Source organism: Streptopelia decaocto, assembly GCF_964273445.1.
Source record: "Streptopelia decaocto genome assembly, chromosome: 11".
Lineage (NCBI taxonomy): Eukaryota > Metazoa > Chordata > Aves > Columbiformes > Columbidae > Streptopelia > Streptopelia decaocto.
The window spans coordinates 19,629,634-19,654,433 of NC_138666.1; the positions used below are offsets into that span (position 1 = coordinate 19,629,634).

The window sequence follows — 24,800 nt, forward strand, 5'->3', positions numbered from 1 at the left end:
TTCTTTATCATATGAATTTACTTTTAGTCATCTATTATTTATTTCAGCTATTTTATATGCCATTATAATAAATATTATGACAGAGAAAGCTTTTATGCTTCAACTTATTGTACTGCTCTTCACTTCCTTGCAATCCTTCAGGAAAATGTAGCTATGCTTTACCTATATTTAACGTAAATCATCACTTAGATTTGAATGAAAAAATCACTATGAAAAAAGGCTCCTTCTCCAATATCAAGACACAAATGCACAATCATGTTTACTGCCAGCTGCTCTACCATGCAGTGTTCATTTTTAAACAGTTTTTAAGCTGTAAAGCGAGCACATTGCATATAAGGAAATGGCTTGCTTTCTGGATGTTTTCACTTTCTTGTTAGTTTCTGGCTCAATAAGCATTTTTCTAGCGTGAGTGCAAAATATAACCAATGGCACTTAAGCATTTTTAATATTTTTGCTCCAATAGGGAGCATATTGTATACAAAACTAAACAAACTGTTTTCTGATGTTATTGAGAGTAATGAAACTTACCTGAAGATATTGATAAAACGCTTGTCCAACGGGGTGTAAAATTGTCGAATACAAGCTAAAATTCTTTTCTTCGCGCTTTTCAAAGTGTCCATGTGTTGTGTTTAGAAGGGGACTTGTTAGGAACCCTAAATGAGGCACGTTCAGCTGTTTCTTCACAGCCTCGGTGGTGTTGGCTGGACATTGTCAGCCTTGGGCTGCTCTTTGGGCTTCTTGAGCCGCCAATGCTCCCCAACCCAAAGCACCGTTTCGCTGCGTTCTGGTGGACCTTGTTTCCACAGGGCTCGGGGGACAGCAGGAGCACGTCTCCCTTGTGTCTGTTCTCCTTCTGGCCCGTTTGTGAAGCGACTCGAGTTGTGAAAGAGGTTTTGGACACGGTTGGGTCATTAGTGCTGGGGATCTGCAGCGGGGCCACCAGCTCGTTTTGCACAGGCGCTCAATGGCACCATGTAGTAATGATCCTGTGGTTTAGAAGAGAGATCTTTAAATTATTCTACACTCATGCTGTTATTTAGTCTCCCCTTAAATCATGTAATTGAAAATAAAGTAGAGGGAGCACCAATGGTTTTTTTTGATTGAATATTAAAAATTCTGGAGTTTTCCGCCTTAGCGTGTTGATTTGACAATGTCAGCTTTAAGACTTGGCTTCTGTATTTGGGAAAGTGACAAGTCCCATTTAAGACTTCACAACATAAAATGAGGCTTAATTCAGTACTGAAAATATTTGAAGTGAAATGGTGAAAGACATGAGCATAATACAGTTATGACACGTTAGATCAGGATTTGCAGCGTACAATTAACAGTCAGTTCTGGCTGTGGATTACACTTACGATGCCTTTTAGCAAAATGGGGTTTAGTTTCATTTTTTGTTTAAAAATATGTTTTCTTTTTCTATAAATACCACAAAATATGTTACCTAGGCTTAGGTGAGAAGAGGGAAAACATTATAACAAAAGTAATACTAAACTACGGTAAGGAAACAGAAAACCTTCTATTTGTCATTGATGGGATAGATTCTTACATAACGAAGAACATACCTTGCTAGAACATTGCCTTATAGCTTTTGAAAGCGAAATTATGACATAGACGTAAGGGCAGGAAAATTCGGAATGAAATGGAAAGCATTTCAATGGAAAAAAAACCTAAAACCATACCTTTTTTTTTTTTCCCTTTTCAGGCCATTTTAGATACAGTTTCTTGCATTTATTAACATAAGTTTTCTTTGTCTCTTTCTGAAACTTTCTGTGTATCAAAGCTGAAAGAAAAAAGGTGAAGTAGCCTTAAATTGTTTGAAATAAATGATCTTATTGGCCGAAGAAAATGGAGTATGAATAGAAAGGTGGTCTTATTTCGTTGGTGGAACCAGTACAGAACAAACATAATTAGTTTGCATTTGCTGGTGAACAGTCAAGTGTTTCTCACATTTAGTAATTCATTTAGTATTTTTAAGTTTCTGATTCTTACATTTTTCAGTATATTCATCCATTAATCCAAGCCAACCTCAGCCTGTTTATTGTCTATATCTGAAAGTATTTTGGGGGTGTTATATGTTTTTATCTTTTGAATGTGAAATACATGGGTACCTCTCTTCTGCCTTGGAATCCATAGCAGGAGCACACCAGGTGGCACCAGGAGGAAAAGCATTACCTGAGTACTGTTGTGTGGAGCTGACCCCGTGTCCCCCAGAGCTAACAAGGACAGCAGCTAACAAACAAACAGCCTGTGGTGCGCTCTGTTAACTGTTTGATTGTTTTCTCTTCTTTTTTGACCCCCCTTATCTCCCTGTGTTTCTAGCATCCTTGTCCCTTTGCCCTTGGGAAAGACAGGGGAATATTTCAACTGGGCAAAGCAGAAACAGAATAAACCCAGCTCTGCACGCTGCTTCTCTATTAAGTAAACAGCTCTGAACTGCAAAGTCGGAGAGAAGTTGTTATGGAGCTCTGTTGCATAATGCAAGGCAGCAGCATCTTTCTTAGGTCTCTAAGCATCAAACAAGAAGAAAATATTTACCCAGTGGGACAAAATGCGTTCCAGAATGATGTGCATCTTGTGGGAGTAAAGAAACTCATTGTAACAAAGTCGGATTTAGCATTTTCAGACTCCGTCAACTGGTACTTCCTGATGGGAATGGAACCTGTTGAAATTTTAGTTGTATTTATTTTGCAGTCCTGCTAAGTCTGGCTGGAGTGGGACAAAAGGAATTTGAGTGACATTCTATTTAAACCCAACCTGTAAGGTAATTGCAGCGGGCAGAATGGCTGCTAGCAAAATAGAAAGCAGATGTAGGGAGAAAAGTACCAGATGTGATGAAACATGGGGATCAGGTGAATTGCTGGCACGTGGGAGGCAATGGGAGTGCTCTGCTCGCCTTGCTCCTGCCCTGCCACGTCTGCTGCTTCCTTCGTGCTCCTCCAGAAATGCTCGTGGTGTGACCTTGTCACCTCAGGAGATGCCTCACTGCACCACGGTGCTAACAGAGCTCCTATTGCCTTTTTGCCTGTGATTGCACAGGGACACTGCATCTGCACCATCTTCTCCTTAGTCATTCTTTTAGCAGTGCTGATGTCCAGTCTGACCCAGGACTGTTATGTAGGTGTAGGAGACATGTTGGAATTACATTAATAGTCTGTCTGATTTCAGTTTTCCTGAATAAACTAAGTGGAGTGGAATGAAAGTTGTTGGGTAGAGGATGTTACGTGGTGTTGGGCAGCGGTGACTCTAAAAGCGAGAGGGAGCAGAAATACACGTGTTCGTAACTCCATAGGGAGTCTGTGTGATGTATATGCCATGGTGGTTGGTATTTTGCAGAGTATCACAGGTGTCGTATAGTGTTTGTGGGAGAATGCAGACACCTGTTGGGTGTTGCAGTGTGGACACAACTGCAGTCAGAGGAAAGCACGTTCCGAACCGCAGCTTGGAGGGCCCCTTGATTCTCCCTTCAGTGCTTGCAATGAAAATAGACATTTGGTTCATTCTGATTCGAGATTTGGAGTGTAAATGTTTCAAAAGATCTGAGAACAGGAATCTTAAAGCTGAAAATATCGGGAGGAGTTGTTTTGTAGTGTGTAACATTAGCACCTTCAAGTATACCTGTTGTTTTGTGTGATTGCACATCCTCTTCTAGGTGAAAAGCTGATTTTAAATATGTGCACAATGTCTTCAGAAGATATTATGGCAAACTGTTATTGAATGAAAAACTATGTAGGCTGATCAGTTGTTCTCCATACTCATTTTATACTGTTTTTAGATCACCCGCTATGAACAACAGATTCTTTTGAGTTAATATGTACAAGTTTGATTTTAGCTGTTTTTTATATTTACTGAGTACTTTTCTATTGGTGTGGCATGTAAAAAAATACTATGCATTAAGAAGAATGCTTACTCTACTTTTTATTTCATGAGTTACGTAAGTTTCACCAGCTAAATGGAAGAAAAAAGATACCTTATTAACCTTAACAGTACCTCGTGCTATTTCATTGTATTATATAAAGTGATATGTGACACAGGGTATGTTTTTAGCAGAACCACGAAAGGGCAATGCTCCTTTTGGCACTAAATGTGGTGCTCGTCCATTCTTTTTGATGATTTGTATTCACTTTGGGGTTATAATGTTAAACAGGGAATTGGACAAGTTTCATAACTCATTTACTGTAACGTGATACTGGGAACTAAACTTGCTGTTATTTATCTTTTGTTAATATTTTCTCTTGTTGCAGCATAAAGCCAAGGTGGAAGCAATGACCTTAGACCTTGCTTCTCTTCAGAGTGTGCAGCACTTTGCTGAAGCGTTCAAATCCAAGAATTTGTAAGTACGCAGAAAACTATGTCTAATAATTTCTTGTTATATTAACGGCTTTATCAGCTGAGCGCATTTGGCAGAGTTCAATGTAGCTGGACTGATCGGGAACTACAGTCAGTCTTTTCACAGGAGTTTTTTTACTGTAAATTAAAGATCATTTGTTTTCATCTTAAGTGATTGCAGATCTCTTATGTCCCTCCATGTGCAGCCCCAGCTTTAAAGGGGCATCGATACCCTTGTGGCTGGTGAAAGAGGCCAAAGCTGAACTGCATAAAAAGTTGCTCAGGCAGCTTTGGTACGTTTTGCAGTGGTTTGGAGGAGCTCAGGGATGAGCGATTAGCGCACTCTTGGTCTCGCTTTCTTTTCTAACCTTTTCTCTCCCTCTTTTTGTTTTTAAAGCATTTAAAAAAAGGCCTGTGAGTCAGACAGCTCCTTATCCAGACCTGCATCTGGAATAGACAATAATTAAAACAAAAAGAGAGGGAGTGATAATGACATGACTTTAACAATGGACGAATTTATGTGGATATATCAGGTTGGCTTTCGAATGCTCTGTTTAATTTAGTTTGAATCTCTAAATTGAAGAAATTATTTGAAATCTTTAAGTGCCAGCTCTTGGAGAATAAATTCCAGACTTTGTACTTTTTTCCGCAGTTTGACCCATTGATTATTGTGACTATTCAAACTGAGCTTTTTTCTGCAAATATTTCTGTAACACGTATACATCTTACTGTACTTCTCCAGAGAATATGGCCTCTTAGACAGCTCTGAAAATATATCGTCGTAGGGAAAATATATAACAAAGGATGTTTTTTCACTTTTGAAATACTGCCAAAGCTAAATCTCACATGGACAGAGAGATGACATTTTAGTACTTATAGATCTTTTCTATTCAAAGAATTGTCAAAACTGACTTCTAACACAAGTTCCTTTAGTGCCAGAATCCTTGATAACAATATTTTCCTATCATGTACCATCTTCATATATTAAAACTTCTTTGAAATAGAAAGACAAATCCTTGCAGTATTGTTGCTTTAATGCTGACTTGGTTTCATAATATTTCATAATGTAAGAACAATAAGTGTGTTAATTTAGCTTCTTCATGCTTGTAATATGTCTTTAAAAACTATATGGTACAGTGAAAGGTTAAAACCAACCTTGTTCCAAATGCGGCTCTTGATTGGTGTGTTGCACATCACGTCGTGGTCATCCCAGCTGCTCTGTTTGTTATGCATGTTTATAAATCCTTAGAAGTGAACGTGCTTAGATCAATTATTACCAAAGAACTTATTGTAGAAAGTGAGAACATATAGAATCAGTAAAGATACAGAGTCAGTGAAACCTGTTTTACTTCTGTAGGCATACATTGTTTAACCAGCGTGAGTCTGTTAAGCTACATTGTCAGTGACAGGCAGGTTTTACTAATGCTTTCACCCTCATTTTATTTGGGAAAAATGAGTAATAGCATTTATAGCCTTGGGAAGTTTGTGTCTTGAATCTGTGCTCAATGCGTGTGCGTCTGGCAGGACTCTCCTCCATACGGGACGGTCTGAGGTCTGTATCTGTTGGGAGACTTGTGGGGTTTTGACCAAAATGAATTTCCAGTTCTATTTTGTTTAAAGCCTGAGGATGGATGGAAAGCAGACCCCACACAGTGCCTGCAGCACTAGCTCTTTTATCCGGTACAGATACAGAAGAGTTACCTTACAATCATCTGCACTGGCAGGAGAATGGACTGGAAGACCTACTAGGTCTTTCTGGCTCTCATTTTTTTGTGATTTAACCATGTCTGGATATGGTCAGAAAAGCAATCTGTATGGCAGCAGCATCTTATTACTACAATGCCAGCCATGTGTGTTTTCTAGCCTTAATGTACGCTAAATACTTTTGTCTTTTCGTTGATTTGTTTTGCCGTAGTGTCCGGAGGCTTTTGTCAGATCAGTGATTCCTTTGCATTAGTAGCTTTATGAACAATTGAAAGAAATCTTGCAGGGTTCAGTGGCAGACGGGGTCTTGTTCTTTGTGCTTTGGTAAGTCTGGCAGCTGGTAACCCCACGTTCTGAAAAGGCTTTGGAGTCTCTGATTTCATGCACCTGTATATCACAAACTGTGATATACTCTCCCAGTTCCCATGAGGTAGCTGCAAGTCCTCTAAATGACCGTAGGAATTATGTAAGAGTGTAGAGTTTTCTTTCTTACAAGTTCCTAAACTATAAAGTACTAGGAAAAGCAAATAAAGTGTGATTTTTTAATTATTTTTTTTCCTCATCTATACACCTCTCATTTGAGTTCTGAGCTGTATAGATTTTAGTTTCTGGGGAAAAAAAACCCCACTAATAATTTTCAAGTGGAAAGGAGAAATTTTATATGAACACACACATTTTAATAAAGATCTGTATTTTTATTTCTCGGAATGCATTATATGAAGAGGCCTTTAGTATTCAGTGTTGAACATCTTCAACTTCTGGCTGTAGATAGCTTTATGGTCTGTTTGTTTTCTCCAGTCCACTGGTGCTTTCTGGGACACTTGGGTATTCTATAGAACCATTTGGTCTTGGTGACAGCTGACCGAATAACTGAGGATTTATGAAACGCAGAATAGATTTGCTTGCCTTTTGCAATTCTACTTTTCTGGGACACCTTGTGGCTCGGGGTGCTGTTCCTTGCCAGCAGATAGAAAGGTGTGACCATGGTCAGGTCACCGCCTGGGAGCCTGTTCTTCCCTGCTTGAAAAGCATCTTCAAGGATTGTTTCACAGATCGGTTCCTGGGTGAGAAACTGCAACAGAACTACTCTAGAAAAAATATCCCTACATTCCATTGACTTAAATTATCAAAACCTATAACAGCTGGGGAAGGTGGTGGTGGTGGGATTGCAGGGAAAATTGCGGAGGGAACTTGCTGAGATGGTGAATCTCCTGCCTTCATCAAATAACTTGTAGCGAAAAAAAATATCCCTTCTTGAACATGCTTGAGAATTTAAGAGCTTCTGGAAACTATGTGAAGGATGGAGAAATGTCATCCTTTGCTCAGCAGGAATTTAACAGGGGCTGGTTGCCTACAGAAAACAAATGATGCAACAGAGGGAGCATCGAGAAAAGCATAAATAATAAATGACAGGGAAGAGTTGCTCTGGAAAGAAACATTTAATATAAATTGGACTAGTACTTAAGAGCTAAGAAGGCTTCCTTGTTTGAAAGTAAAAATATTATGATTCATCTTCAAGTTATCATGCTCTGAGAGATTTGATAGGAATCTTTTATTCCTGTTTGGATTGCTTAGGTGCTGCAGCCTTGTCTACAGATAAAATTTGGGCTCAGAGTATATAAACACTGGTAAATTATGCTGTATTCCTGTAAATATATTCTAGAAAATCCTTCATCCTCAGCAGAAAAATAAAATAAAGTATTTTTTTCTGTTGTCTGTGCTACTGAGTTGATACGGCTGTTTCTCTTCCTGAGACGTGTTTCTTTTAATGCGTGCAGTTGCAAATAAAGCTTTGGGAGAGAAGCGTTTTGCAGATTGTTTTAGATCCTGCAGTTCTGTGATCACAGCAGAACACGAATTTTCCTTATGAGCGCAGTGCTCTCCAGCTTTTCTTGCTCTTACCAATACAAAGATTCTGTGGGCAGAATAACCTAAACGTGAGAACTTAGTTTGGTTCTTCAAAGTCAGCATTGGGAGACCGAATAAACAACAACTGTTCAGTGGCTGATCTACCTCTTACTCTTTGTAGCACAACATGAACACAATGTGACTAATATAGAAAATGGAAATCTAACTTAGCAAAATATAGATATGAAGGATTTACAGAAAAGATTATTTAGAGAAAGCCAGCTCATTGTATTACAGCAATACCAACTAATTTTAGGCTCTCTTGTAGTTTGAAATGCAATGCTGTTCTTTCTATGGTGGTTGTTGTTGTTTGTTGTTTTCCCTGTGATTTCTGGCTGTCTTTTAGTATTCCTGGCTGGATGGCTGGAGATACATTCCCCACTGGATATTTCCCCCAGGAGTGAACAACCTTCCATGTGAAGACAGTGCTAGCATTAGGATTAAAGTAGGGACAGGTCTCGGTGCACCTAAATGGCTTGATTTCTTCAAGTTAACTTCTTTATCCGTATCTAGTCTTTCCCCTCTGCAAGTTTCCAGCTCGGGCAGTTGGTTGAATGTCTCTGTTACGGAAAATCGAATAAATGATCTGTTTATAATAATGTTCTGAGCTAAGCTGGATTTGGCATAAGCTGATTTTTGTGCAGTTGGAAGAGACAGACCAACTAATTTTTCATATTAGGCTTTTGGAACTGAAGAACACTGAACTGAATCTCCTCTTCATTGAGTGGGCACGATGTGAGGAATTATGGTTGGTATTAATCCACTTTATAGACAAAATGACTGCCCTCCTGTGCTTGCATGCAACGTAGCATTGAAATTCAGTCAGCATCAGTGTTTGATGGTTCAGGGTCTGTAGGATTTAGTATTTGTGTAGGAATGCGGATTTGTGGATATGACACTTGGGTGTCTATTTCCCAGTTTAATCAGCACGTATTTGACTAAAAGCTGCATAGTTGAATTGGGGGACAGCACTAATGTTTCAGTTCTAAAATTTCCCAAATTGCTACCTGTTGTCAATATTTACCATCATGTTTCCGTGGCCTGTGCCTGATCCTGAGCATAGGAACAGTTCCACCATTGGAAGAGTCGGCGGGCAGAAGGGAGCGGTAAAGTTACACATGAAATTTTATGTGCATCTTTAGTTTTGAGCGGCGCATGCTGCCACTTGGTTCCAATTAAAGTTATCTGCAGCCAAACAGGAAGACGTCAATTTAATGTTCTCAATATTTGAGGGGGAAAAAAAAAAAAAGAAATCATGAAAAATAATGAATTACTCCAAAGATATAAAATAGTGTTTGCCAACAGCTTCTACTTAGAATTTTCTGAATTGGTAGCAGCAATTCAAAGTTAAGCAGGACGTCAGGATGCAGATTTTCACTGCAGTTACTTTCCTATACTTTAAAATAGGATATTTTTTGGTTTTGGCGGTAAGAATTGGCATGTGCTAACAGCTGATTCCCTTATGCTGTGTGTAGAAATATGGAAAACACAGCACTTATGAATTCTGATTCTCCATTTGGAACTTCAACCTCTTCTGAATTCCCTGAGCAGACCCAGGATGGAGAGGGCTGGGTTTTCACTGGCCTCCTTAACCGAGGCCTCAGACTCTGCGGGTACATTCATTTCTCGTGCTGCTCTGAGACCTTGCGGACGCAATTAAGACTTCAGAGCCTGCAGAAAATTCACTCCAGGATACCGCTTTTCTGCCTTTCATGTATTATACCTGACATCTGTTTAGCAAGTTGTTGCATACCTAACTTAAAAGATCCAGAAAACCTGAATATATGATTTAAACAAATTATTAGTGATGCCAACATGCTTGATGGTTGTGCAGTATATGTATCTCTGTCAGAGATGATTATTGCCACTGCATATTGTCTTTCAAAATTTGAACGTATTTTCTGACACAGTGCACATCTGTTAACTCTTTGAGATTTATGGAAATACTTTTTGTCAATTAAAATTAGTAACAGTCAAACTATTATATTTGTCTTCTCAACTCAGAATAGCGTTGGCATTCTGATAGTGCCACCGAGGCACAAAGTTCTGGACAACATTGTACGTTTTGAGGTACCAAAACATATTCACATTGAATTAAGTGTCAAAACATGCGTCGTTCAGAAGTTACTGTATCTTCAATTTAAATAAGATCAAAGCCTGAGTGCATTTGAAACATGCATAGTAATATTTGGGTGAAAGGTGTGGTTTTTTCTCATTGTGGCGGTACTGTGCCTTATTAAAGCCTAGGGATTGGCTTTCTGCGTATTTTTTTCCCCTTCTTTATTCAGTTTTTAAGCTCTTGTACACAATTACACCGTTGTGGTAACATGTGGCAAGTCATGTGGAGCCAAAAATTGTTTCCAGTATCGTTTAAATTAAAAATCTCTCAAGCTTACCAGCTCCCCGTGTTTATGGGAGGCAGAGATCATGACGTTTCACCTGATCACCTTCCATTTCATCTACAGGAGTGTGGAAATATCTCCTGCCTCGGAACACATTGAAGATAGGATTGACAGTTCACCCTAACTTTACATATAGTTGCATCTGCAAAAATATTAAGTGTTTTTACATATCACTAAGAGAAAGATTTTGTTAGGCATTTGTTACATAGTTTTATGACTACTATAGAACTGTGTGAAGTTCTGTGAACTTACCATTTGACCTTGGACAGTTTTCACTCTTTTCACTGTAACCTAAAGAGGAAACCTTGGTAACCCCCAGTGGCTTTCTGCTCAGCACACTGGCTGTTCTGGTTCCCATTTTGAGCCATGCCTAAGTCTAAGCTGGGTCTAAGATGGCTCATAAAGTCTTGGGGCCCTGCCTTCCTAAAAAAATTCCACAAGATTCAACAGCTGTGAAAGCTGATTTGAGTATCTAAGGAAGTAAGATATGTATCACTTGATATGCCTGATTAAAATCTATTCTGTTGCAAGTAAAACAAGGATTTTGCAGCATTATAGCTTAATGGTTTTTAAGAAGACCTGTGTGTTTAATTGAAGTTGTCTTCTAAAAATTCTGAAATATAAGGCAAGAGTAGCCATTTAGTTACATACAGATAAAATGGTTTTAGTCTGTTTAGTTAAAGGCTTTCTATAGGAGATAATTAAAACACATGAAGGCAGAGTCTTCTGGCACTTGGGTATGGAAGCCTTAGTGCTGACATTAGCTAGGCCATGCATATACCATGTGTGTCTTAATCACAGAATCCAAGAATTTGTGTTATAGTCTGAAACTGTTGTATTTCTTCATTAGCTGTTCCCAAGGCCTCAAAAATCCCAGAGGATGTCAAAGCACATTAATTTTAATCACAAGATGGAATGTTTCAGGTCTGAGTGGCAGCAGGCAGCTGCTGGGGGCTCCCTGACTCTGTTACAGCTCCATATATCTCTGGGCAAAACAGAGCAAGGAGTTGTCATTGGCAAGCGAAATGTTCAAAATGCATGAAGTATTTTATTGTTTGAATGATCAACCATGGTCCTGAAAACGTTTTCCAAGGAGTTAGCCATTTTCAATGGGAAATATCACAAATATGTAATAAAAGTAGTCACTGACCTTCCTTGTGAGCCGTAGCTTTCTTTTTTTTGTAGCAAGTACTTGCTGTGTACAAATGAAATTGATACGTTTAGAAGTATGTGCAGTAACAACAAATTATTCCACGGTTATTGCAAAACTGAATGTTTCATTACAGCCGGCTTATGTTTATTTCTAACCCCTTATTTATATGTGTAAATAATGCCTCGCTATTGAGATTTCGAAAAAGATGTCTGTGTCCGCTTTGAGGTAGCGAATGTCCTTAGGTGAGCTGCTGAATGAGAGTTACCAGGTTCTGGATCTTTACTGCTGTTTCCTAAGCATCAAGGAGATTTAAAACAAAACCAAAATGGAACAAAGTCTCCTCTTGTTGTGTCAGAGCTTGAGAAAAGGAAGAGGCTGCGGAATGGAAATGCTGGAAGGTTGAATGGACATAGAAATGAAGTTGCAGCACCCCTGCCCTACCCCTCTTCCCCCCAGTCTAGCCCCGGGACTTTCAAAATCCATATGTATGGAGGTATTTTGAGTCCCCAGGGACGCAGAACTAGCAAAGATGCAACACGTTGATAAAGGAAAACATGGTTTCTTGGGTGGCTTTTGGTTTGAAATGTGGTCCTGAGGAGGCATGGAGGCAATGGAGGAGCGGCACTGACCCCCATTGTGAATGTCAGTGCCCTGGGGATGCTGTGTGCTGACAGTCAGGGGAAACTTGGGGTGAGATTATAGCTGTGCAGAAGGGAATTCAGAGCTCTGGACAACGGGTCCCCAAAAGGTCCCTCGCATGAACCTGGTGGGGGCGAGAAACCCACCACATGCTTGTGAAACGTAACGCGTCCTCCTTTCCCTCTCGCCTTCTAGTTACAAGTTAAAAAGCGAGTACAAATGCTATTCTTGACCTTCGTTTTTAAGCAATAATTTGTTATCAAAAGAAAGCGATTTACTGACGTAATGATACCAAACAAGAAAATGTAGTTTAAAAAGTTCCTGATGTCTCAGATTTATACACTTGTGGTGTATAAATTAGCCAAGTGTGGGAGACAGATCATGTCACCGAATTAAACCTCATCCCTGCTTTTCTTATTTTATGTGTAGTCTTTATGAAACTCATACAAGAGTGGGAGAAAAAATCCGAGCTTGGATCATTTTCGAGGGGAGGTGCTTTTATTACACTAAGGTCAGTTGGAGGGCAATATTACAAATATTAAAAGTGTTAAATGTTCAAAAACATTAAATGCCGAAGCGTTTATTTAATATTGGGTCTGAATTTCTCTTCGCAAGTTCTCCTTTAAAATGTTCACAATAGTTGGCATTGCTTGTGCACCCCATTAAGAGGAAAAGCAGGGCTCGCAACCGCTTTTGTACCCCTAGAGCTACAATAGCAGAATTTTTCTTCGAGGAAGATAACTGATTGATTTCTGAAGGTGTAAGATGATGTAGGGAAAACCAGGACTAATTGATGTTTTCTGTTCAGTTCTAAATCTGTTGAGACCTCTGTTCCTTCTCCAAACTTTTATGAAATTTGTGTACTCAGGCTTTTATAGAGGTAATGAATAATGATGGAGAGCTGGCTGGCCTGTATGGCAAGACGCAGATGATACATTATGAAGACATAGGGGCAGCTGTTCATAATAATTCCCATGTATTTGGTATGAAGGAAGAAGCAAAACAGTGTCAGTCCACTCCCATTAATCTCTCGGAAGTGAGGCAGAAGGATCCGCTGATCAACAGTGTCCAATCCTGCAGGGAAATCCAGTAGGATGAATTTCAGAGAATATTCCTTGCTTCCGTCAGGGCTCCAGGTCCTGTGATAGTGGGAATGAAAATGAAGCCTGTGTGACAAGGACCCGCAATTCTGTCAGCTGGCAGGTGGCAGTAAAGGGTATTTTTTGCTGTCTTTTCAGTCAATGTTTTTAGAAGAAGAGAAGTTAGACATTAAGCGTTCATTTCCAAAACTCATTGAGCTTTTTGGTCTGTTTGTTTTCATCGAACAGGTAAATATTTGGGGGTCGGTGTGTTGCGGAGGTTCCCTGCTGCTGCCTGGCTCGCGGTGATTTTCTCATTGCTCGGTTTCCCACCCGCGCTGCTTGTAAAACTGAGAGGGGTTTCTGGAGGGGGCTGCTCGACTCGCCCCTTCCCGGGAGAGCCCTAAGCCCAGCCTGCCTGGTGCTTCTCTCCCTGCCGAATGTCGGCATTCCCGCACAGAAGGAATTACCATCTTCCAGCTCCGAGAGGAAGCAACGCGGGTGTTCGGAGTTATGGGATGGAAAAGTTCGCTGGGCTGTGACTTTGCTTCTTTATGGAAGAGAAGTCACAACCCTCTGCCTTCTTTACTGGCCGTGACATAGGTCTGCAGTTGCTTATGGGACTTTGGGGATATGGTGAGGCCTTTTCTGTTGGATTTCTGTGTAATTCCAAACAGTGTGAACTTTTCAAATCGCTGGAGAAGTGCCCCAGATGGTGTGACATTCTGCTTCATGGGAAGATTTGAAAGTATTCCCTTTGCATAATTTCTGGTTAACTATTTCATTACGTTTGAAACGGGAGAACAGCAAAGCCGAGAACCCTGTTGACATTTTGGTGGTGTTTGTTTAACCTCCTAGTGAACAGGTTACATTTGCTGAAAAATATTATTCTTACCTTTGCAAATCATCAGTAATTAATTCCCTTGGAAATATCTCCTGCTGTACACGGGCAGCGAGAGAGGCTGCTGACAGACCGGAGTTTTACATCAGCTAACAAACTGATTATTAATTTCATAAATAACTGATTTATAGCAGCAGCTTAATTTCCGTATCTCTCTAACGTCTTTGCTTGCTGTATTTTCCAATAGTGCAGAGTGGATTGCTTTGCTGCTTCTAATGGCGGATTGAGCACAGCACATAAGATGTGCATGACTCGCGGGTTAGTGATGCACCACAAGGCTTGTGAAGTGCATGAGATGTCAGAGGGTTTTCAGCCGAGGTATTCACCATTAGGAGTGTCCTTGTTCATTGCACATGCTTTTTAGCTTTCACTATATTGTAGCTACACTTACCAGCACGGTGAGAGTTTGCTGGAAGTGCTGCATGGCTCGCAGTTAACGCAGCGTGTTCCGCAGTCTCTGTAATGCCGGGGAGGGTAAGAAACAGTCGGTACGTGCTATGGTGGAACAGCTTATGTTCGAGTCCCAGCGCATACCTGAACTGTAATGGCAGACATTAGCTCGCTTGGGGTGATCTAAGTCACCGCTAAAGACACTTTAAGGAGACATAGGGGTAAATTTTTGAAGCACTCTGCAAGGTTTTAACTATATAGCGTTTCCAGAAATCTCAAATAGGTGTTGTGGTTCGAGGGAGCAGTTTGGTGACGTTGACACCCGGAGTAAACACTAAAGGAAGTTTCTCTTTTGCTGCTGACATTTCTTGTTGGCCTTAGGTGTGCCTGTCATATACAAACACAAACTATTTGAAACCCAGGGGGAATTGTTTTGTTGCTTTCCTTGGGCTCAGGAGGAAGCTCAATGTAGATGGCAGCAATGTTTTTAATGAACTTCTGAAGTTGAGGTTGTAGTTCTGCTATCGCTTAAAAATACTCTTGTCATAAAGCAAAGCTGGAGTGCCAGATGTGCGTCGTGAATTGTCACGTATCTTAAAAATGTTTGTATATCAAAAATAATCACACAGTCCAGCAAACGCCCATCCATCCGAGTTCCGAGAAACAGTCTCTGCTGTGTTTCATAAGGATTTGAAAAAAAAAGACAAGAAAGAACAGAAAGGGTGTTTGTCCTTGATGGTGGGGGTCGGGAAGGCTGCAAGGTGTGTAGCGTTGGGATTACAGTGGAAATGTCAAGGAATTTGGAGTTTTCAGGACCTGATTTTTGAGTGAGAGGCGTGTGACAGTCTGCGTGCTTCTCTGCCTTAGTTTAGTAGAATCTTACCCGTTGCAAAGTGGATTAGGAGCGCTTCAAGTTCCTTCGCGGTGGCATTTCTGGTTTGCCCGGGCTTTGCCAGCGGTGCCGCCAGCGCGGCCGATGTGCTCAGCCCTGCCGACGCCTTCGCTCCTCTGCCCAGCACGCAGGGGGGTGCCGTTGCATGGATTGCACGTTCGATTGATGTATTTATTTACTGTTTTTCAATGCTTGTGCCGATTCAGGCCTCTCCACATCCTGATCTGCAACGCCGCCGTGTTCGGGGCTCCCTGGTGCCTGACGGAGGACGGGCTGGAGTCCACCTTCCAGGTGAACCACCTGGGCCATTTCTATCTCGTCCAGCTGCTGGAGGATGTTCTGCGCCAGTCGTCTCCCGCCAGGGTTGTGGTGGTGTCCTCCGAGTCACACAGGTCGGTGAACATCACCTTTTATTCAGCCGAAATCTGCGATCCTTAGAGCGTCCAACGGTCGTGGCAGAATTGCGGGAGCTTTTGGAAATTGAAGGATTTCTGTTTAAAGAATCTTTTCAAAAATAGAAGCAATACTAATACCTGTGGATTTGTCTCTCTTGCTGGATAAAGTGTGTTCTAGTTTTATAACAATATGTAGGTATTTTTTGATGGTTCTTTGTATGAATGCAGATTTTTGCCGTGTTTCAGACCACTCATTGATTTTGTGAAGAGATGGAATAATAATTGATTAAATCTGAATGGCATGACCTATATTGATTTGTCATTCAACAACTTCAACATCTTACCAAGAAGAATGTGCAGTTATTTTAGCAGGAGAAACAATGCAATTAAAAACTGCTAGATGAAATCCAATTGTTTTATAATGAGAAATTAGGGAATTCAATGCAGGCATTAGCTGTATAATTGTAAAATGGGAAGTAGTGTAGTTAATACATATTAGAAATCTGACCATGCCTCTTTTGGTGAATTTTTTAATTAAAATGTTAGATGCTCATCTTTTCCACCGCCAGGAGAAGTGCAGTTGGCAAAGGCGACGTTGATGAGGTTTGCCTTATTTCAGACATGCTCGTGGTGTTTGCGTTAATAACTGAAAAGATGGATTTGATTTAAATAAAGCTCCCTGTGCAAAATGCATGCCCCAGTTCTGAATTTTAGTGGGCACAAACCACTTACTGCCTTCTGATTTAGTTCAGGGACTGCAGGATTAGACCTATAATGTCCAGCTTTAGACATTACTGTTGATTCTATTTCACTTTTGCTCGTTTGTAGCAGCTCTAGCAAACCAAATGGAAGAATGTGTGAGTGCTCTGTATTTCTGAAATGTTTTAGTGACCCAGAATGAAGCTTATTTTTTTAATCATGCTTCCATAAAATGTAACCCCAGGGACCTGGTAGAGAGAGACCAGCCAAGGGTCAGGCTGAAACCTTTATCACTTCCAAACACAGGGGCTTATGGTATAAATGACACACTGCAGATAGATTTACTTCTACCACTTTAAATTTATGATGGCTGAAATGAAAGGAAGCAATAGAAAATGCCAGTAATAATCCTCCCCGGTGTTAAAAGACATGAAATGTCTAGTAATTAGGTGGTAACAAAATCTGGACATCCTTATCTTTGCAAATCACACCAGGTTTGTGAAAGCAAGTAGCAGAGTCCTGGTAGGAATGAGGGAGGCTACTGCAGGGCAGGCAAGATAGCTCTGGAAATAAATCTGCCAGCTCCAATCACTTGCCAGATGTGGAGGGCACAACGGGATACGTATAAATGAGCTGTTATTTAATGGGAGATTATGGTGAATTGTCAGCTGCTTGTTCCCCTTTGTAAGTTTGCCTCTCTGGTAGTATTTTAAATGACATCTTTGTTTTTTACTGTATTAAGTGCTGTGTGTTACTAGAGATCAGATCTCTAGACATCTTTATCTGAGTTTTCGGAAACGTTTTTGAAAGTGCTCGTTGCTAACTCAGTGAGATCAGCCAAGGTTTATAGAAACCCATCAAAAAACAAGCAACATTCTGTGTTTGAATACAATAATAAACGCAACTGGTCCGTTTCCCTTTTTCTAAGGGGCCTGATTCATGGCATATCTTAACACTTAAACTTAGCATTGTCAATAACTGTGCGTTTTCCCCCAATCTGGCTAATGGCAAGAAGGTGATGTAAGGAATTAATTTAGACGTTAGGTATTATTGGGTAGCAGGACTTTCTGACCTACTTGAGAACTCGGAGCCTTAAACTGTGTTGTAAACCAGAAGTGTTGGTATCTAATTACTGCCATAAACCTTGGCTGGATCTTTTCGCTGGAGTCAAGACCCCCTGTTAGGGGAGAAATAAAGTCCTGTGTTTGCAGACAATATTACACTAGGCTGCTCCAAGGCAAAATAGTTATTTGCCTCTCTGGTTCTTCATTCATTTTTCGTTACTTCTCTGGATTCAGCACAAATGAATTTTGTTTAAATTAAGCTTTTGGGTACTTTAAGCACGTTATATTAAAATTAGAATAATAGGTAGGTCGACTTTCCTTCTGCCTTTATTTCTGTGCTGTTAATTTGATTGTACAGCCCTTATCCTGCTGAATTCCGTGAGATTGCCGACCTAAGTAAGATCGACTCACATAAGGACGCTTGCAGGACTGCTCTCAAAATACGCCTCTTTCTGCTATACAGTATGCACCAAGTATTTTATTTATAGATTATTTTTGGCTTCGTAAATGATTACTTGAGGAATTAATATAGGAAATTCCTCCCAGAATAGTCCTGTTAATTTCAGAAACGTATTTTATCCAGCCGAAAATTATGAAAGAGAAATTTAGTTATTGAGATTGAAGAGCTAATTCTGCAAGTCACGGAGCACCCTGGATTCCTCTTGAGCTGCTTTTCTCTGAGTGTATTACAATTCTGCTCACAGAATGAATGCAGAAATTCCAGCTGATCTCTCAATTTCTGGGCACGAGATGCAAAATTAGTAAAGATATTTTAAAACATTTTTCTAATGTGTACTATAATTATGTTTATCCCTGTTCTCCCCAGCTGATTCTGAAAACTCTGAGTATTAAAAAAAGCTTGCTAAATCCTTTTTATTTTTAGTAGCTCTTAGGAGTAAAACATAGATCTGTAGCTAAATGGGGTGTTATTTTCTAATATTAGGATGTACTGGTAAAATCAAATAGTAAGAGCTGGGGGGGAAATGCTTTATGGAAACTTCCTTTTCTTCAGCGAAATGTCTTTAGAATATTCACTACTTTGTTATTAAAAAAAGAGAAAGAAACAAACAGCTGGTGTTTAATGACTCTGTCAGACCCAATTAAAAAACATCAACTAGTTACTTTGATTTGTGTTCAGCCATGCCATGGGTATACTTAAAAACATTCTACTCTGCCAGAACTCATTTTGGCTTTGTTTACGTTTATCTTTTAAACATATAAGACTATTGATGGCAAGTTACCAAGGTTATAACCCCTTTATATTCATCAATTTTTAATCTAAAAAAGAGTCTAAGAGGCAGTGAGACTCATCCATAGTTACCTGAGCACTTAAATGAAAGTGTGCAGTATGTGAACACTGGGTGAAATAACCAGGGAAGGGAAGAAGGTGAAAGGACGATGTTTTTTTCTGCTTCCATTGCAGCTTTTTTTATCCCACATCATTCACACAAGTTAATTGTGCTTTCATGGATCTATGACAAAATATTCTTTTTTATTTAAAATAAAGTGATTCCTAAGTTATATACAATGCCTTTAAATCACAAAAGCCATTTTTGACTTGTTTTAATTTATTATTTGCTTTTGCTAATTGCTCTTTAATTTTTCTGCCATATTATATGGGGCTGTTCCTCGGGTCTCAGGCAATTTCCAGTAGCCGCTTTCAACTGCTAAATAAGCCGTTGTTTTATGTTGGTTCTGGCCAAGTTCTGCTCTGTTGTCTACATTTTATGTTGTTCTTAATGAGAGTGAAATTAACTCTGAGGTATCTAAGGCATATTTACTGGTTTTTAGATTTACAGAAATTAAAGACTCCTCTGGAAAACTTGATTTCAACCTGCTTTCTCCATCTAAGAAGGACTATTGGGCTATGTTGGCCTACAACCGTTCCAAACTCTGCAATATACTGTTCTCCAACGAGCTGAACCGGCGCCTTAGTCCCCATGGGGTGACGTCTAATGCGGTCCATCCTGGAAATATGATTTACTCCTCCATTCATCGTAACTGGTGGGTGTACACCCTGCTGTTTACCTTGGCTCGACCTTTCACCAAATCCTTGGTAAGTGAATAACTTACAGTATTTTACACATCTTCATTATAAGTTATACAAATCCAGATGTATGTATCTGCTTTGACCCATTGCCTTTTTTAACTATGACCATGATTTTAATGACAAACATAATGCCAAGATAGTGAGTGCTCCAAAAGAGGATTCTTCAACCATTTGAGATGAACTTTGTCAGTCTTCAGTAAAGGTGCCTTATTAGATGAAGTGCCTGACTTCATTGTTTGAATCTATGATTTTAAATGTGATTAAGGTAGTTGTACATCTCAGGTGTGGGGTATTTTAGAGTTATTTCTATGCTCAGTGTATGTAAAACAACAAACAAAATTGCTTTGGTTTTGAAGCGGAATATGCTTGACTGCAGTTTTTATGTAAACAGATGCCCTAGTTAGAAAAGATACTCCAGACATTATTAATGGCTGAGGGAAAGTGCTTTCAGTGGTAAAAGCACCTTCATTCATTTTTAAAAAACAAAGCAAAGCACAACAAACCAAGCAACAACTCCAAACCCCAACAGTTTTCTTGTTTCTGATAAAGCTCTGAAGGCAACGGGTGTTTTCCCTTTGTCTCCGTTGCACTTTGGACTGGCACCATGACATCGTGAAAGGAGATGCAGTTCTTGCTTAGACAACATTGTGAGACTTCATTATATAACAATTTGCAGCATCTCCAACACTTGGAGAGGTTACACTTATTGCTTTGACCTCTATCCGGGTTATTAATAAGGTGTCCAAAGTCCTTTTTTTAAGGTGGACGATGAGTTTTGCGTCATTGAGAACTGGCTTCCTTTAACCTTACTCATTGTTTCTCGTGCCTTATTGACCAACAAGAAGGGTATTCCCAGAATGGGGGTAGGGAGAGGAAGTCTCCCTTGAATTTTTGCAGCCATGGATGGTGGAAGTGAAAAGGCTCACGCCCTTGCAGAGCTCATCTTGCCATGGCAATGCGTTCAAACCCAAACCAGGCCCCTTTTACAGAAGCCTTCACAACTGACAAGAGCTGTTGTGGTGTCACGTAACTCCTCGAGCTGGTGATACACACCAAATTAATTGGTTTTATTTGAAAAAGGTCAGAGAAGGAGCTGTTGAGGTAGGGAGATCCATCCTTTAGTAGCTTAATCTACTGCATAACCTATAGTGTCTGAGCAAATCAGTGGTGGGACTTGTATATATGGCTGCAAAATAAAAAAGTGCTTGTGCATTTCATGGTCATTGAGATAATTAAATTAATTTTTACTGAGTTAATGTAAGTGGAAAACACATCTTGTAGTGTTTAAAATGCTTACATGTCCAAAAATGAGGAGCTTCATGAACAGTGCTGTGTCTTCAGTGAGACTCCTCGAGCAGAGGTGGAGATGCTCCAGTGTGCTGTACATATGCAAAACCTATTTATGGCCATGGGATCGGTAAGTGAGCATTCTGGCACCTTGGGACAAGTAATAATATCTTTCAACAGCATGTGTTTTGACCTTTCAAACCTTGTCTCTGCTGTATGAGGGCTAGTTTATAAAACAAATTCTTCACGTTCTCTAGAGAATGGGTAAGTGGATATTGTCAATGTCCCGTGAAAAGGATCCAGTCTGTGGAACTTTGGTGAATTGTTCGTTTTATTTGCTCGGACATATTTTCAAAAAGGAACCTTTTGTGTTTCTTGCTCAGATAATCTCGTGCTGTAAGGAACAAAATAAAACACTGAAGTTCATTTTGAATTCTCTAAAACAATTGGTAGATTTTTATTTTATAGTATCTATTTATTTACATGTGGTACGTAAAAGAGAATAGAAAACATAGTACAAAAAATATCAGCAGTGAATAATAGTGCACTCCAGTCCAAGCCAATCACTTCAGTAAGCCCTTCTGTGTTTGTATATATTGCACTGAGGTTATTTGAATGTTACGATGGAGGGTATGGGCTAGAGAGTAAGCATCGCTTTTATAACTCATATTCTGATGTGAATTGTTATGTTCCCCTGAACCTTAATCATGCTTCAATTGCCAGTAATACTAGAACAATGCCCCTTCCTGGGTGTGCAGGCAAACTGAGCTGAAACTCTCAACAACATCAGTGTAACAGTGGTTTCAGATTTGTAGGGAGCAAATTGTGCTGTCGCCAGCCTGGAATAGGCTTTGTTCAGGATCTTTTTTGTGGCCTTGCTCTCAGGATTTCTGTGGCAGCTCACCCTCATTTGGATGAGTGTTTTGGTCAGAATCCTGAGGTTGTGAACGTCTGCATTGCACAGCGCAGCATGATGCAGCAGCGTTTAAAGCAGCGGCAGCTGAGCAGGGTCCATAGCTGGAACGGAGGGGCCGTGTCGGGGTCATGCAGAGCGAGGTGAGGTTTGTCAGCCCTGGCACGGGGCCGGGATGATGTTCCTACACCAGTTTTGATCCCCGAGGCTGTAGGTTTAGCTGCTTTAGCATTGTGGTGCATGGGGAGCCTAATCCTCCTGGAGCCAGTTTCAAGCGCTCTGCTGTGTTTTGAACCATAGAGGCTCCTGGAGTCTGTACAGATACATGCACACATACCCATATATATATATATACACACACAGAGCCTGCAGCTGCACGTACCTCATTCTAACTGGGGCCTTTTCACATTCTAGTGAAAGCCATTAATAAAAAGCAATTACATCTTTAATTTGTATTTCGCAAAGACAGACTTAGTAGGTGTTCTGAGAGTGGTGGATAGCTCAGAGTAACGGTCATAGTTTCACCGGTTTTGGAAACATCGAAGCTAGATCCAGGAGAAAATTAGAAAATACATTTGTTTCCTTACTATTGTTTTCCAGAACAATACAATTCTTATGTTCTGTCCTGGGTGCAAGTTGCTACTGTGAAATCAGTCTTCATGCCTTTGACTTAGTTGTCATAATTTTCTGTGGTACTTATAAAACCATCTATTTAAAGTTTGCTTACTAGAAATCGTGACACTTTAGTAGTTATTTTGTTTTGTTTCCAACACATTGCATATCTGAAATATATGTTTTTAATGTAGTTGTCTAGTTCCTGAATGCTGAATAGCGCCACCTAATATCACACTCTGATTTACCCACTTTCTGTTATTTGCTGCAACTACAGTGACTTAATTTCAGTAATTAGGACACTTTATGACGTCAGGCTGGTTTAAGTTTCTGCTTAAAGAAAAAGTTTGCAGATCACTTAGAATCTGGTTTTCCTGAAAGAACAGACAGATTTAGGTGGGGTTTGACTGTCTTTCAAGCATCAGGGTTTTAGAGGCATAATTTTAGTTGCTTGTGTCAATGGTCACACCTTACTGCAAGAAAACCTGCAGCTTCACAGTTTTTGAACCTGTTTTATGAGTGACTGCAACATAAGAATTATGGCATATTTGTGCTGGTTATAGTGAACTCTTCTGTAGAATCACAGAGGGTTATCTGGCCAGGTTTTGAAATATAACATGATATTTGAGTCACTGATGGCTGTAGGTACACAGAAAGTTCTTTGTTAAGTAGAGCACTGGAAACTGAAAGACTATTCCTTTGTTTCCCAACCACATCTTGCCAAGTTCTAAAATCTACAAGGGTTTCCTAGACAGAAATGGAGAACAAGTAGTTTTTTTGTAGAAATCAATAGTTGCAAATGAGTTACCATTTTATTATTGTAGGAACTGTAGCTCTACAAATGTTCAAAGGGCCTCTCTTTTACTTACCACTATATGGTTACTGAGCAAATTGGAGAAGCTTATAGTATAATTAAATGTAAATTGAAACAAGTGGCCACTGTAAATAACAGATTGGAAGAGCAGCTCCAGAAGTGAGTGCGTGGGGCACACGTATGCGTAGCTGGTTTGATCTAAGGCGTTATGGTTTGTTTCCTTTGGCTTTTCTTCTACTTTTTTTTCTTCTTTTTACGTCTCTTTCCTGCTCTTTTGCTCTCTTTTTTACTTCTCTCTCTTTCCCCTGCTCCTTTTCTCTCTCCTCATGGAAGTTGGCTCAGGAACAGTGTAACCAAGTGGTTTCTTTTGTTTTAAATCAATGCTAGTCATTCAGAGCCAATCAGATTCATTACTATTTACATATGAGATTAAAAATAAATACATTTATTGTAAGTTTCCAGCTTACACTGAGCATGTTATCTAGTGTCACCCCCAGGTGATTTTGTGAGTGTGCAATGGCATATAAAATTAGAAGCAGTGCCGTTATCACACACTTGTGATAGTCTTACATAGAACCAAATATTTTTGTTGGCAGGTAACAGAGCAGAAAGAATATCATATGTTAGAGCAGCGAGAGCTTAACAGATGTTTCAGTGAACTGAATTTTCAAAGCCTTTTACATTAAGAAGTGGCTGGGGTTTGTAGAAGTTCTGAGACTATTGGGTTACATTTCCTGTAGCAGTGCAAAGCAGCCATTGTGCTGGAGTTTTAGCAGATGTGTTACCCCCTTTTAATGGCTGGGAATAAAACATTGGTTCTGTTGTTGAGATATAAATTACAACTAGGAGAGCTCAACCTGTCACCCTTGACAGCCCGTTAGCTGCAGTAAGACCATTCTGCCCTTAATTTTTCCCTGTGTAAGAGACTGATGGTTGAACTACTCTTTGATTTCTCCCACCTGCCCCAAAGATAGTAGCTTTTCATAATTGTATTTTGTATTTAAAGTATTTGCTATTGAGAATTATAAGGAATATTTCTAAGGGCCCCAAAGTCTTCTGCATGTCTTGGTTTTACATAAAACAATGAATTCTGTCATGCTGATGTTATTCCGGGACCATTTTAGGCGGTTGGCATGTATTGCAATGCTGGTGTGGGCAGGAGGAAACCCCTGTGCCTACAACCGCTTCGCTGGTTTTACCTCTGCCTTACGTGGGAAGTGTCTAAATCTAAATTTCATGCAACGATTTGCACTCACATCTAACATCAGCTCGGAAATGCTATTCTGGCAAGAGACGAATCTGCATCTATAGGAGGGACTTGCTTCTACCTAATGATCACATCTGTTTGCTTTTGATAGAAGCCCAAAAGAGACCCTGCAGTGTCCTCATCTCTTCTCATTCTCCTCTGTTCTTTGCTAAAGAAACTGTAACATGGAGGGACAGTTATTTTGTTGAACTCTGACACCACAGGCTTCCTTGCAGAATATTGTTATGTAAAACTGACTGAATTGGGTGAAAGAAGGCATTCCTTCTAATAGGATGGTGAAGAAATGCCGCCAAAGTGGTTGTTGT

General features: G+C 39.9%; 1 protein-coding gene across 1 annotated transcript in view; it reads left to right on the plus strand.

Annotated features, from left to right (window-relative positions):
* The window catches only part of WWOX (WW domain containing oxidoreductase), a 465,117-nt gene that overhangs the window by 85,669 nt on the left and 354,648 nt on the right, over nucleotides 1-24,800 (plus strand). The window contains exons 6-8 of the mRNA XM_082063118.1: nucleotides 4,242-4,330; nucleotides 15,601-15,786; nucleotides 19,344-19,608. Of these exons, the coding sequence (XP_081919244.1) occupies nucleotides 4,242-4,330; nucleotides 15,601-15,786; nucleotides 19,344-19,608 (540 nt within the window). The remainder of the gene's footprint in view (nucleotides 1-4,241; nucleotides 4,331-15,600; nucleotides 15,787-19,343; nucleotides 19,609-24,800) is intronic.